The following is a 15,628-nucleotide window of genomic DNA, read 5'->3' on the forward strand; positions in this document are numbered from 1 at the left end:
TGTGCTGGTTCCATCCTACAGACAGGTAAGGCAGGTAGGTGCCCAGCATCTTGGAACGCAAAAGGACTGCAGGCTCAGGCCCTCAGGGACAGTCGGGAAGCATAGCCACTCTGTGTCACAGCTGCCTCTCCTGACAGAACAGCCGTGCCTCGGGCTTGGACACTCCCAGTTTTAACGGCATAAATGCAAACACGTTTCTGGCCATCTCATGTCTTCTGAGGACTTGCCGCAGTCTGGTCCAGGAAGGCCAGCAGTCAGCTGTTCTTCCATTTGGCAGACGCCAGTGCAGCTGGAAGCCCACACTAGGACACCAGTGTGACGTCCCACCACCAGCCAGCACTTTGCTGGCAGCTGCCCACATATGCCCAGCACTTTCGGACAGGGGTAGCCACAAGCTCAGCTGTTGCTACATGGTTGGACTAGATGATCTTAGAGGTCCTTTTCAACCTAAATGATTCTGTGATCAGCAGTGATGGGTTCACATTATTGGACAACAGTTAAAACAGGGCAGGATCAGTCATCAGAGGGGAATGGGAACCCTTACTGGGCTTTTACCAACTTACATAACAGCAATAACCTGCAACAGAAAAGGATGTTTTTGCTTTATACTGATTTTAAACATACTGGTAAGCCAGCCTAGAGCTGGTCTTACTTCCTTCCACTCTCACTGGGGTGCCTTTGTGGGATGACTATATGTGCGTTTGCTTCTGGATGCTGTTCACTGTATGCACACTATCATATGGATCTGTTTGATGCTGGAATATTATTATTATTATTTATTAGATGCTTACATATATGGTGTGACATTGGCACCCACTTCCCAAATAGCTGAAGTCAGGCTTGAGTCAGACCTGGAGCTCAGCACACTGATTCCTTGGACAGATCCCCATGTACCACAGCTAACTGTCTCAAGTTTATGCTACAGATCAGGCTGCTCTTTTTTTTTTTTTTTTTTTTTTTTGAAGGAATGCACTTGCCAAAAATAGGCTCTTGCTGATCTGGAATTTTTTTTGGACACTAAACAAGCCAATGGCAACAACACAAGGGTCATCCTTGTCACACTGGTCAACCTCATCTTTCTTTTTAAACAAGCCAGGCATTTCCAGTCTCACAGCCCTGCCAGCTCCATGCCCCCATACTGGCAGCAGAGTGTGGGGTAGGCTCAGAGCCTGGCAAACCTGGCCTGCGCAAAAGTAAATGGCAAAGGAAAAACCCTCACCAAAAAAAAAGTCACTCTTAAGAAATGCTCTTTCCTGCTTTTTACCTGTGGTTTAGGGGTTTTTTTATACAATTTAATGGTATTTTGTTTGTGCTGCATATTATATAAGAATATCTTCTTATTTTTTTATTCTGTTTCATTTTAAAACTATTAAAACCATCTGCCACTTAGTAAACACTAACATATTTTCTTTTCTAGATCAAAGTGTCTCCTGTCTGTGTTGTAGTGCAAGTTTGACATTATTTTTTTTACAAGACAGGCAGGAGACACTTTGATCAGGTGCCAAACTGTTTCACTACAACAAACAGGCAACACTCTGAGCTAGAAATGATAAGATGTTATTATGTGCCGTGATGATTTTATGACATGTCAGCCATGATGTTAAAAAAAAACCCCTAGAGAACATATAACTTAAAAAATATAACTGTGAAATTCCAGACTTTTTTAAAATGAACAATTTGTTAATTGAAAGCATTGCTTTTATATACTTCCCCCACAGATTTGTGACCATTTTGCAGCATTTGGGGTTAATTTTTTTTTGTAATTCTTTTCATTTCGATGAATCAGTTTCTTCTGTCAAAAACAGTCCATTGAAAAAAATCTGATGGACTCTACTCATAAAGCTTTTTTTGAAAGTCTTTTTTATAGACAAGAATTCATTGTCCCCATCAGAGAACAAAAGAATCACCTGCTGGCTCTTTTATCATTCCTAAACAAATTAATTGCTTGAAGATTATTTCATCCATGTCTCTCAAATGCACTGCTACCCACTGCTTCCACCAGCTCCCTATACATGTTCGCCTTTCATCCCAGGCTGCAGGATGACTCCACAGAGAGCCAATGGCTTTCCAATAACACAAATACTGCAGCTACACACTGGGAAAAAAAACCACCACCACCAAAAACAAAAGCTATGCACATTGTCATTTCTATCTTAATTTGCATCCTGAAGAGAAAAAGAGCTTTTCCACAGTCAACTATGCTAAGCACTTGGACATCGCAGAGGGACTGGGCATGAGTGTGCAGCCCCTAAACATAGGAGCTGCAGGTAGAGCAGGTAAAAACAACCAGCCCCTCTTCCTCCCCCTAAAAGAAATTGTCTACAAAAGCTATTCTAGCTTTCCATGTGGACAGTCACAGCTGAGGAAGGGTTAATTACCTCAAATGGACACAGCAGCTGGAGGGGGTGTCCACAACCCAGGATAACTGGTAGTAGAAGGAAAGCAGCATGCACAAGGGAGCCTGCCTCACCAGTGAGAAAAGATGGGCACTCCTCATCTGAAACTTGCCATTTATTTAATGCTTAAAAGAGGTGAGAAACTTCATGGGCCCAGACAAAAGTTGTGTTAAAGGAAAGACTGATTGAGTATTTGGGGGGGAATAAATCCCTAAATGTTGCAAAAACTAGAAGAGGTTGCCTAGAAGGGCTGTGGCTTTTTTATCCTTGGAGATTTCCAAAACTCAGCTGGACACAGCCCTAAGTGACCTGCTCTAATGCCAAAATTAGCCCCGCTTAAAGTAAGAAGTTGGATCACATGATGTCCACAGGTCCCTTAAAGGTTCAGTCATCCTACATTTATGTTATGATGCCCCTGCAATTATGTGGGATGAACCCCAGGTCAGGAGATAACAAGTCTCAGGTTTGCCCTAGTCTGGTCTTGTATCCTCACCCACAGCAGCAATGGCATTTGCTGTGGTGCTGGTGCAGATAATTATCTCCTATGCCGGGCACGTGTCATCAGAGGCACTGCACTCACCCTTTCCAGGAGAAAGTCCTTGTCTTCCCAGATAACCTCATTTCAAAGCATGCACTTGAATCAGTATGGGGTTGAAGGACTCCTATCTCACCACCCAAGGTTAGGAGGAGACCCAAGGCAGCACCAGTCTGCAGGCATTTCGGCTCGGGGAGCTGTTTGTAGCAACAGAACCATGTGCTGGGGCAGCGTCAACACACAGAGTGTGCCTGAGCACAGCCCAGGCTGCCACACACGAGGGCTCTGTGTCAGTATGCACAGCACCATCGGACACCAAGCATGGGCCACCTCACATTTAGGTCTGCTTTCCTCCCCTGATACTTCAGGTCAGCAGGTGTCACAGCCCTGAAAACAAATTTCCAACGTGAGTGGAACAAAGGCTGTTCAAGAAACAGTTGAGCCTTAGATCAATTAAGCCTAGATCCCCCTCTCCCCTTTTAGATGCAGCTTGTTTGGAAACAAAAGCTGTAGGATTGTGTACATTTGTCATTTCAACCCAGTAGTAAGTATTTTAATGTGCAATTAATCATTATTCAGAGAAAAGGTCAGAAATCCAGAGCCTGGGAGACTTGAGGTTTGAGTTGGGCAGTACAAATCAACCAAAAAGCAACACTATAATTCTATCATTCTAGTTTTCCAAACAGCTCTCCTGCCATTTGCTATGCTCCCGATGTAGTCCTCCAAAGACGACAGGTAGGGGACTAGAGATGGGATCATTGCAGCAGCTGGTTATTTTTGTTGGAAATGGCTGTTGCTATTTTTCAGCCTAGTGGACACAGCCAGCGGTTTCTGGAAAAGAAAAAAAGTCAGTGCTTTCTCTTGACCCTCCAAAACACAACCTGAGCTTTAGGAAACCTGTTGTCAGAGAGTTCTGGATTCACAGACCTGCTCTCACTGTTGCGGCCACTGTGAGAAACCACCAATGGTTGTAGGGTGGCCGTCCCACTTGGCACAGAAGGGCATCAGCCCTGGTTGCCTGGGCACTGTCTGTGAGAGCTCCAAAGAAGCAATCTTCTAAAGAGCAGTTGGTGCCACATGCTACCCAGTTTGTAAAAGCTATAATAAAAGGACTCCAGAATGTCATTTTGTTTTGGGGTGAACAAATGAACATCGTTGTTTCTGAACACTAATTTTAAGAGGCTCGGTAGAGCTGTAGAATTGTGTAACTGCAACTTGAATGCTGCTTCTCGCCCATCTGCACAGCTGAAAGAGAGGCCCTTTGCCTTCCCCATTTTTGTAAACCCTTATTCCTGCCTTAAGGAACAGATTGAATTGCTTTTGATGATCCAGAACAATGACATCCTTTATTCCCTCTTCAAAAGCAATTAGTAGTTCATCTTGATTATTTGCAGATAATATGAGTCACCAGATAAAACACTTCGAATACAAAAATGCTCCTTGAGAGGGAAATAGATAAAAGGTATTTAAAGTTAAAAACCCATCATATGCTTAAATATCACGAAACTGTCACAGATCAAGAAAAAAATTCCGTCCCACTTTGTGAAACGAGAAGATTGACCCTGTGTTTGTTTAACCTCAAAACCTTAATTAATTTTTTGCAGAATCAGAGCACCATAACACCAAAGGCAGCCTGTGTCACTGTCAGGGCAGAACAACAGGTTTGCGCCAATACGATTTCAGAGCTGTCAAACTATCCAGAATGTCAGGCCCAAATATGCTGTTTAATCTTAAACAATTTTGGGTTTTTTTCTCCTCTCATTTCTTTTCTGATTTCTAGCTTGGTGTGTTGCAGCTCATTGATATTTTCAGCTCTTTTACCCAGAAACGGGAGGCTAGAAGCTGACTCATTCTTAATAGAAGGTACAAGTCTCATAGGAGCAGCATTATTTCAGGAGTTCATATTTTAATGGGAACATCAAAGCTATATGGCATTATGATAAGGTCATTAGAAATTAGCAATACTGAAGGTTTGCTTCTAACATAGATGATAGCTGATATATACTATGTCTGTATTGATGTTGCCGAGTAGCCTCATTGACATACTTTGGAGTTAAGTATAGATAGAAATGGAGTTTTGGGAAAATTTAGATCAAAAATAAAGGTTGTTTTCTTTTCTCCCTTTTTGAAAAGAAAAAGGAAATGAAATGTCTGAGAGTTGTCATATGTCATATACAACATTTCAAAAGGGTGTACATGTTTTCATTTAAACCTTCCCTTAGCTTGGTTGGTCTTCTGGGAGCTGGAACGGGGACGAACTGCCAGGCTGTGCTGGAAGGACTCTTTCTTCCCCCTAGGACGGACTAGGGTAAGATTTTCATTATCAAACCCACAAAAAATTACCATGTGCAGAATTGTCATTGCCTCCTGCAAGGTGGTTTTTGTTGACATTAGTTTGGTTTAAGTTTTTTTAGCATTCCTCTTGATTAATTTAAATGCCTATCATAAATATATATTGAGAAAAGGCAAAGGATCTAACCTTCTCCTAAAAAACAGACAGTAGATATGAGAGCTTTTTCCTCTCTAAATTACTAACAACTCATACCCACATTTTCACATTCCCAAAAGAAAACTTTTTAAAAGAAACAGGCACTTGCCGCTGAAGCAGTGTGGTGAAATGCAAATAGAGTTGTGGTATGGGCTGATTTTACCTCCAGGTTGCCTACAAGCAGTCATGCTGAGATGAAATAAGAGTGCCATGGAAAATGGAAGTGTTTTCCCCTGGATTATAAAGTGCAGAGGTGCAGCCCTCTCCTTGTCCCATGTGTCTCAGCACTAGCTGGGGGCATCAACTCTCACGAGGAGCATCACAGCTCTTCGAGGGAAGGGTAGGTAGGCAAAGGTCAGCTGAAAGCTCTCGTGTCACCTGGTCTTACAGGCCTTCCACCTCCTGATCCAACAGATCCAGTGGATGGCCTGGGGAGTCTGGGCACATATATCTACTCTGACAAAACCCAGAGTGTCCAGGAGCAAGTTAAAACACTGTAAGTGTTGAGGATGCTCCAGTAGAATAGTAACCCAAACCTCCTCACTGTGAACTCTTTAAGGCAGGGGCCCATACTAGGCTTTCCTTCCCCTGTAAGATTTCACTTCCCTTATTTATTAAAAAAATATTACAAACAACAATATTGTGAGAGGAAGAAAAAAAGAAAAGGGGTGCTCTCCTCAAACCTTTTCAAATTTCCCCTCCTCTGCATATGATTCCTCATGGCCACTTGGCCCTGATATCTCCTCCTAGACCTTTCTGGCTACCAATGCCACCAAAGCAGTCCAGGCCTGGAGTAAAATCAGTGCCTAGCTCTGACATATTCAATGCAGGTACTGGCATCCAACAGGTCACATCAGAATACGGCCTTTCCCATCAACTTTCTCTACCCTACATCTACTTGAGCGCACCCAGCTCTGACTTATTTGCATCCTATTGTCACGTGGAGCTGCTTCAGTTTTCCTCACATGCCCTGGCGATACAACTGCTGCTGCTCCTTAGAAAGCCCCAAGTGCATTTACAGCACTTAAGTGGTACAGAGGAGTAATTGCCTTCTCAGCAAACAGGCTGACCTGGCTCAGATCCTCTACATGAACTCATTAAATGGAGAACTGGTGATCATTAAGACCATGACTGAACTTCATCTACTACCACTGCTCACTGGTTTTAAAATTAAAGCTGATGGAGATGGGGAAATGGTCTAGGACACTTTTTTTGTGCCACATAAATGTACTTACTCTTCCATCCCCTTCTTACCTTCCCCAACAGACCTGAAACAATTTCATTTGTCACCACTGGGGCAGATTCCTTGTGAAAGGCAGAGGGAGAATGCCCATGGCTGCAGGATGCTTACCAAGGATTTGCTAAACCCTGTACTTGGGGGTACAGCCAGTTATAGCACCCCAATCCATCAAGGCTACACTCAGCTGTATTGCTCTGATCCTCATTTCCTTTTCTCCCATCCCAGCTAAGTATTCAGTCCTCTGTCAAATGGGGGCCACTCCTCCCTGAAGGCAAGGATGCTTGCAGGGAGCTGTAAGCCACATCCACTCCCCCTGATCACCTTCACTTTTCACTTCTCTTCAGATTTGTGGTTTTCATCAACTGCAATTATGTACAAAGAAGCCCCCAGGAACCTCCCTTCTGACTGCTTTCACTTTTGCAAGCCTTTAAAGTCAATTCATAGATATGCCTTAAGGAAGACCACCAAAGCACTTCAGAATATCCTTCTGGAACATTTATAAACAAGGCTGTGGTTTCTGTCAGGGACTAGCCTAACATCACTTAGAGGCCACATTTACCTCTAGGGTCATAGACATATTTCCAAAGAGTTGTTCCTTGCAGGGGTTCAGTGGTCTGGCCTGCCCAGAAGGTGTTTGGCCCTCACCTCGGTCACCTCATAGGGTCACTGCAAGCAAGAATGGCAGCCCTGGAGCAGCTGGCACCAGGGAAGGTGCACTTAAGGCACCAGAGGCTGAAGTCAGCCAAAAAGTCCAACTTCTTTTGGTCATTCCTATCAATTCATCATGCTTTCAGGTCTATGCAAAAGATGCAATTAGTTACCTCAGAGCACCTTTGGAGCTCCTTTACATTCTATCTCCCAAGGCGGAAAGATGTTACTCCACAGCAACCTCCTTTAGGATATTATAAAGCAGGATCCACGGCTCCTCAGTGGTGCCAAGTTTCTGGCTTCTCTCCTGCTTTGCAAGGAAGAAGAAATGAACTCCTACCAGCCTGCTGTGAGGAACGGGTCCTAATTTCAAGCCTCTGTAAGCGGGCCCAGCAGGGCAGGAGGGAGGAGGAGCCGGCAGCAGGAGGCAGAGGTGCAGAGCGCTGCAGGCTGCAGCATCGGTGAGCCCACGGAGAGCATTCTGGCAGCGGCCGGTTTCACAGAGATCGGAGATCGTGAGTTTAAGCACATATCTAATTGAATTGCAGATGTCTTTTCTGATGGCTATCTGGTAGCAAAGCTTCAATTAAAGCAGCAGCAAAGAGGCAGAACAGGCTGGTTCTCAGTAATAAAACTAATGGAAGGAAGAGTGGCTATTTACTGCAGTCTCCACAGGGAGCAGAATGCAGGCAGATACTTTCAACAAGATATTTTTTTTTGGTGGGGGGGGAGATCTGAGAGCTCGACACAGATACCAGCTTCCAACTCCTAGAGATCCTGACTGTATGTTGAACTGGAAAGTAGCTGGCAGTAATTTAAATAATCCACAAATAAACTCATCTCCATCCCTTTGCATACTCCCTGGTGAACAACAGATCTACTATCCCTTCCGAAGGCCAAAGAGGTTTATTCTTCTTGACTTTGTTTTTTAAAGGCTGACAAGTTTTATTCACTATCCTTTTGTTACTTTAAAGATTAAGGTGGATTTGCCCTGAGCTTGCATTTGCCAGATCTCAACCTCTTACCATTTTACAGTGCCTTTAAAGCTCCCCAGAGGGAGAACTTTAACAGAACTCTCAGTCTCCCCAAACTAGAAGACTGTAAATTGGAGTGTTATGACTTCCCTTCCCCCCCCATAACTACTTTCTCATGATGACTTGAACCACATCCAATACATATTACCACATACACATCACTGAAAAACCACCCCCACCCACTGCAGCTTAAGAATCAAAGTTAAGCTTTGAGATGACCTAAGAATCTGGCTTAGCTCAGGAACAAGGTTTTTGAGACCTGTTTTCCCTTTTCTCAGCCGATTGTTACACTGTACCCAAATTCCTGTTGAGCAGCAGTTCGGAGGCCTCTCGGCTATGTCTTACCGAAACTCTCTTGCTTCTTGGCACAGCACAACTCTCCTGGGGGCATCTCAATAGACAATCCCCCTGGGATTCAGTTTCAAGGAAAATAATCAGAGTTCTGCTCATTTTCCCTTTTGAACTGCTGCCCTTTTCCAATGTATTTACAATGTAAGGAAGTCAGTTTATTCATGGTTTGGCTTTTAACTTCGTTGTTGAGCTTGGCTTTGCTCCTGTTGGAAATTGGACCCCAATTCAGGAGGGCAGGTGCCAGTGTCTGCTGGAAACTCCTTGCCCTGGGATTTTTCGAACAGGCCATTTGTTTGCCTAGTTCAGCACATAGTAAATAAACGCAGTCAGAAGAGTCTGCTTACTCATCACAAGAAAATCGGGTCAGTGGCACGTGTTTTTCAGAATATCCCCAAACATTTCAAATGTCCAAGTTCATTCCAGACTTCCCAGGAGCTGCCTCGAGCAACCATCCTCCACCTAATTTCATACATCTGAAGTAACACTGAACAGCAAGGCTTGGAACTGGGCTAATTTCCTTGAATTTCTAACTTCTTTCAGGTTTACCCCAGCAGAAAATTGTCCAGGAAGTTAAAAAGCAAAGTCCTAAAGAGAGAGAAGAAAAAATAAGAAATAATGCACCATCTGTAAGATGTAAACTGTTACTAATGTACTCAAGATGCTTGAGAGGTTCTGCGAATGGCACATTTAAAGCTAAACAAGTATGCTGTCAGTCAGCAAGCTCAAGTGCTGCTATTTCACCCTACAAGGAATAAATAATAATTAAAATTCTTTGCATTGAGATAAATAAATTCACTGTAGCTACAAAAATCAAGGCAAAAAGCCATGCGCACAAGCAAAGCAAAGCAGGGAATTCATTCATCACTTCCTGTGGGCAGGCACGTGTTCAGCCATCCCTGGGAAAACAGGGCTCTATCGTGTGTAACAGTGACTTGGAAAGACAAATGGCCTCATTCCAAATATCCCTCCCTTCCTTCTTCTTCCATATGGTATGGAATATCCCTGTGATCAGTTGGGGTCAGCTGTGTCCCTTCCCAGCCTCCTCACTGGTGGCATGGAATGAGAGGCAGAAAAGGCCTTGACTCTGTGTCAGCACTGCTCAGCAGTAAGGAAAACATCTCTGTGTTATCTACACTGTTCTGAGCACAAATCCAAACTCTAGCCCCATGCAAGCTACTATGAAGATTATTAGCTCTACAACAGCCAAACCCAGCATATTCTCCACTCCTGATTCCATTCCATTTACATCACACTCAGGTCCCACACTATCAAATACATCCTCATTACCCAGCACCACTCACCATCCTTTGATATAATAGATAGGCATTATTCCCTTAGTCTATGCACTACCCCTGTGAAATATCTGTCAAGCATCCACAAATGTACAAAAAGTGTCCATTGAGTTTATTTTTTCCATGACTTTGGTCTCCATCTGTTATGGTGGTCACTCAGGATGGGAGAGGTGGAGTGTTGTGTGGAGTTACTGGGCACCAAAGCCAGCTCAGGTCAGGTCATTCCTGCACTTGCACTGCTTCTTGTAAGACTTGTCTTCCACTGGTTCAGGTGATTCTTCCTGTAGTAACTCCTATAACACACAACTCAAATTCCAAGTTACAACAATTTCAGGGTGTTTCCATTATATGGACCAGACCATGGGGTTTAACATTGCAATTAATTCTTCCCCTTGCCCCTGCTCCAGCTTGGACTTTTCCACAGACTACAGCCCCTTAGGAGTGTCCCTGCTCCAAGTGAAGCCTTATCTATGGCCACAGTCTCTTCAGGGATCTACCTTCTTTGGCATGGACCTACCCACAGCCACAGTCGCCTAGTCATATCCATGGGCCACAATGCCTTCAGAGATACACCTGCTCCAGCATGGGCTTACCCACAGCCGGTCCCTCGTGAAGTAAACCTTTTCCAGCATGGCCTTACCTGTCACTGCAGTCCCCCCAGGGGTGCATCTGCTCTGTCCTGGGCTTGTCCACAGCATAAGTGGCCACACACTTTGAGGTTCTCCAATGTGACTTCAAGCACAGCCACTGATGCTTTGAGGTGTACCTTCTCCAGCACGGACTGATCCTTGGGCTACAGTCCTTTCAGAGGTACACTGCTGTGGCACAGACATAACCACGGACACAGATGCTGTCTGTGAATTGTACCTGCTCTGGCATGGGCTTATCCAGGGCCACAGATGCCTCAGGATGTCCTGCTCCCACGTGGACTCATCCACAGGTCACAGTCCCTTCGACTCAAGTTTGCACTGGAGTTCCAGCCTGTCCAGAACAGCAGCAATGCCCTGGCCATCTGCCAGCCCTAGCACATCGCCATGGCTGTTATCAAAATGTTCCCAGGCACAGCAGAGTAAGGTGATAAGCAGCACAGCAGTACAGCAAGCAGTCACTAATGACCACTAGACTCTAATATACAGTCAGGCAAGCAAGCTCCATGGCAAACATGAGCCTGTCAATTAATAGTTAAACAGCAATTGACAGGGTTTGTGAGGCCTGGCACATTCCAAACAAATCTGATGTTATTTTGAGCCCCACATTGGGTGACAAAAAATGACTGCTGTGGTTTAACCCCAGTTGGCAACTAAGCACCACAACAGCCACTTGCTCACTCTCCCCCCGTGGGATGGGAGACAGAATCAGAAAAGTGAGAAAACTTGTGAGTTGAGATAAAAACAGTTTACAGGTAAAGCAAAATAAGGAATTTATTCACCACTGCCCACAGGCAGGCAGGTGTTCAACCACCTCCAGAAAAGCAGGGCTCCATCATGTGTAGCAGCAACTTGAGAAGACAAACACTATCACTCTGAACAGCCCCCTTCCTTCCTCTTCTTCTTCCCCCAACTATATGCTGAGCAAAAGGCCACATGTTATGGGATATCCCTTTGTCCTGGCTGTGTCTCCTCCCAGTTCCTTGTGCATCCCCAGCCCACTCACTGGTGGGGTGGGGTGAGAAGCAGAAAAGGTCTTGACCCTGTATCAGCACTGCTCAGAAACAAGGAGAACGTCTCTGTTATCAACACTGTTGTGGTCACAAATCCTAGCCTCCATACTATGTACTGTGAAGAAAATTAGCTCTATCCCAGTCAAAGTCAGTACAAACAATTATTTATAGAGTCACCAGAATCTGAACAACCTGGACTCACCTTAGAATTATTTGCCAAAAAATTACTGTGTTAAAAAAAAAAAAAAAAAAAAAAAGAAGAAGCCACAAGAGGAAAAAAACCCAGCAAACTGGTCTTGGCGATAATTTGCTTATATCAGTTTATAATACTGCTGTTAAAAATAAAGCAAGTGTGCAGCTAATTGACAACAAGAAGTTAAATAACAGACAGCTTGAATACAGCCTAAAGAGTTACTGAATTGGAGATATGCAGAGAATAAAAAGCCTGACATATACAAGAGAGGTTACAGTTAATGACTCATCATGGATGAAAACGCGAGCATCTCAGAGTTACAAAAATTTTGGTGGAAAAAGATGACACTCTCGATCACTGATAATATTTGATTTAAAAGTTCTCTGGAAAATTATTTGTTCTAGAACAAAAGCAAAAATCAAAACAATTCATTCCAGAAGTATTACAACACAACTGACAAACATCTACTCTTTGTTTGGATTTCAAGTGCAATTTTAGTCAACTTGAATCCGTTTCATAGAGAGGCTGTAGCTTTGACAAAGCTATTGCTAAAATCATCTCAGCGGCAAAACATTACTCAGACTAACTTTAGCAATTAATAAACAGGTCCAAGAACCAGCTCCATAGTTTTAAAACTATCCAATACCTAAATTATCGGATTTGCCAACACTGATTTGCCACTGTTTAATATAGTGTACTAAAATTACTAATGTATTACCTAACAAAAAATCCTGAAGACTTCCAGATCCTTCATTAAAGACCAGTTAAAAAAAAAAAAAATCTTGAATTTAGAATATGTTGAGGCTGCTCTTCAAGCAAAGTAGAAGAAATAAACCCAGAGGTCAGTTTCATTTTTAAACAAAATAAATTTTGGTAAGTTAGACAGGTAAGAAAGTCAATCTGTGTGAGTATATAAAAAAGCCAATCTTCACAATGTTATGTCCTGGAAATGCTGAAGAAACAGTCAGAATATAAAGGCAACTGGAGACAATTAAGCCCTTTAAAATGCACCAAAATTAGCATTCCTTTTGTCAGATCCAAATAATTCAAGTGCTGTTCTACCGCAAAGGCCATCATCAATTTCTAATTTTAGCTTAATCCAAGAAAAAGAAAAATCTCCCATTTCTCTCTGGTGTTTCCTCATTAAGAACACTTAAATTGTACACTGAAATCTCAAGAACACAAATTACGAATTCAAGTTCACACTCCCACAGAGGCACACTCACGCATTCACTTGGATATGGCAATCCCAATAAGGGCAATTCAACTACTTATGCTGTGGTCCAGCTAAGCAGTGCCTGCCTGAACTGCTACATGATGAGGAGCCACCAAAAGCAAGATATAAGTTACACAAACCAGTGATCTGTCCTACCTCTGAACCCTCAGCCTTCTTATTTCCTCTGCTACTCTCAATTACTCTCAATAACATGAAGCTCTACAAGAATAGCATCTCCTGATTTTCATTACATGGAATGAGCAGTCATATGACCCTATAAAAAACCCTTTGTAATTAACCCTTAAATTTTAAGTCAAACTCACTTCTTGTATTCCCATTTTAGGCAACCACGTAAAACTGCCAACTCCTTTGGTCCCCTGGTTGCACCTTATTGATCCGATCGCATCCTACCTAGTCATTCACCTGGACATTTGTAGGCTTAGATTCTGTTTAGTTTAATCATTATTACTAACGAGGAAAGTATTTTTTTCCAAACTTAAGGAAAAGTTTTATCTACACACAGAACTGGAAATTCTCAACATTTTTCAGAAGGCAGAATTAATACTCTAATACAGGCTGACCAGCTGGGAAGCTGCAGTGCTGGGTGCCTTCATCACCCTGAATTAAGGGTGTGGGAGCTGCTGCCAGCACGGGATGACCAGTGCCCAGGCAAGGGCAGTTTGCCAGTAAGGAACAACTTATATATATGTTCATGGCTGATCAAACACCAGATGTCTGTGCTCCTACAGTCCTGACTGCACAGGGCTGAACCAAATGCAGCAGCTTTGCTCCCCTCTCCTTCATTTGACTTCATGATCTCTCTGTTTTTAAGAATTGTGGAAAGCAGGAGCTGCATTTTCAGCTGAAACTAAAGCTCTGAAGCCAACAGGCAGGATCTTGTATCCAGGCTTTGGCTTCCTGACCTCACTGCTTATGTAAAACCGCATTGCAACATGTTGAAAGTGACTGCAGTTAACACCAGTACAATATACAAACAGTGATTTATCAACATTGTATGCTTTATTGAAAGTTGACAAGTGCAACAGTTAAATACATTGACGTGTTACAACTGTAGAGAACATGCACAAAAACATATGCATACTACTATACAGATCATATGCAAAAAATCCATACTGGGAAATTCGATTTTTTTTTTTTTTTTAATTCATTGCTAGCAGGGCTTGATAATTTTTGGAGTGGTTTTTCCCATCTTCAACCAAACTACAATGAACAATGATTTACTTCAAGATAATCAGCAGCCAGGGAACTTCAGAACTGGTTACACAAACAGCATAAATCTGTCAAATTCTGAACAGTTGCGTAGGTGCATTCTTATTTATGTAGCATTAAAAAAAACTTTCCAAACTTCTTCAGATCAGCCAATGAAACAACTAAACTTCAATCTGTACAACCTAAATAGTTACAGTTTTCTATTTTACAAAGTAATTACACTAAATACACAAATATACAGTAGGCAATTAACCTTCATTGTAGTTATCCTATGACCCAACAACTGTATGTCACCTACCTGTTTTCTATATATAATACAGTTTTATGCACCTGTCCACTGCTTCAGAAAACGGTGCAAATATTTGCACTTAAGGTTTCAGGTGACAATTAAGTGTTAAACACTGAAATTACCTTTCTCCCTCTTCCTCTTAGATCCTATGCACCAGTCCACACTTTGGAACCCCAATGCACTACAGGGGATTGAGCCATCACTTTTTACTCCAGTCCATTTCTTCACATTTCCAAGCTTGAAAAGCACTTTGTATCAGCTGTATCACTGGATGAGTAGAAGATTTAAAAACAAACCAAAAAAATTCAGGCATGCAGCTTCGTTTCTCAGCCATTTGCAGAAGCTGCTCAAGTCCCCAGTGCACTTGTGCTAATTCTCTGGAAGAAGTTTATTTTATTCAACCAACCTAAGAACAAAGACTTCTTCAAGCCAAAGGGGTAAGGGACGGAAGAGGGAGACAGATAAGTGCATAATACAGGGGAAAGAAGTCTCTCCTGATGTGTGCAGGGCATGGAGTCCCCAGTCTGGGTTGCAATGTGCATTGAAATGGATGAAGGGTGGCTGTAGCAGATTCCCGCTAGTCCTTCTTGCCCTGGGCAGTCCAGAGGCCAGTAATCATGATGTCAACGACATCTTGAGCTATGCTGAAGGCCCTGACCCCTGTGATGCCGGCTGAGCAGGCTGTTGTGCTGTCCCTTGTGACTGGGAAGAGGAAGGCGGAGAACCAGTCTGCAGCTGTGCTTGGAACTGGGCAAGCTGCTCTGGGCTGGCAAGTGTTTTTAGCAGAGTGTTTTCTTGCTCCAGCTGCGAGTTCTTCTCGATTAGCTCTTTGATTTGCTCTTTCAGGACCTCCACTTCCTCCCTTACTGCGTACATCAAGTGGCTCTTCACCAGATCCTGAAACGCAGAAGAGAGCGGGTGCATTAGGAAAGCAGTCCAGCGCCAGGCCCGAGCTCCCACCCTGCCCAGCCGGAGATGCAACGGATCGCCCTCTGCAGCGAGCCGGTGTGTCCCCAGCTCCGCATCCCAGCCAAGGCCCCGGGCCGGGCCGGGCCG

General features: G+C 43.4%; 1 protein-coding gene across 5 annotated transcripts in view; it reads right to left on the reverse strand.

Moving 5' to 3' along the window:
- Positions 1-14,054: 14,054 nt before the first annotated feature.
- Positions 14,055-15,628, reverse strand: part of TSC22D1 (TSC22 domain family member 1) — a 94,442-nt gene continuing 92,868 nt past the window's right edge. For all 5 annotated transcript variants that reach the window (XM_050334044.1, XM_050334043.1, XM_050334051.1 and 2 more), the window contains one exon: positions 14,055-15,469. In XM_050334044.1, the coding sequence (XP_050190001.1) occupies positions 15,212-15,469 (258 nt within the window). In that variant the 3' untranslated portion in view covers positions 14,055-15,211. The remainder of the gene's footprint in view (positions 15,470-15,628) is intronic.

Source organism: Myiozetetes cayanensis, unplaced genomic scaffold (genome assembly GCF_022539395.1).
Source record: "Myiozetetes cayanensis isolate MyiCay16 unplaced genomic scaffold, myiCay2020 scf5-8, whole genome shotgun sequence".
Lineage (NCBI taxonomy): Eukaryota > Metazoa > Chordata > Aves > Passeriformes > Tyrannidae > Myiozetetes > Myiozetetes cayanensis.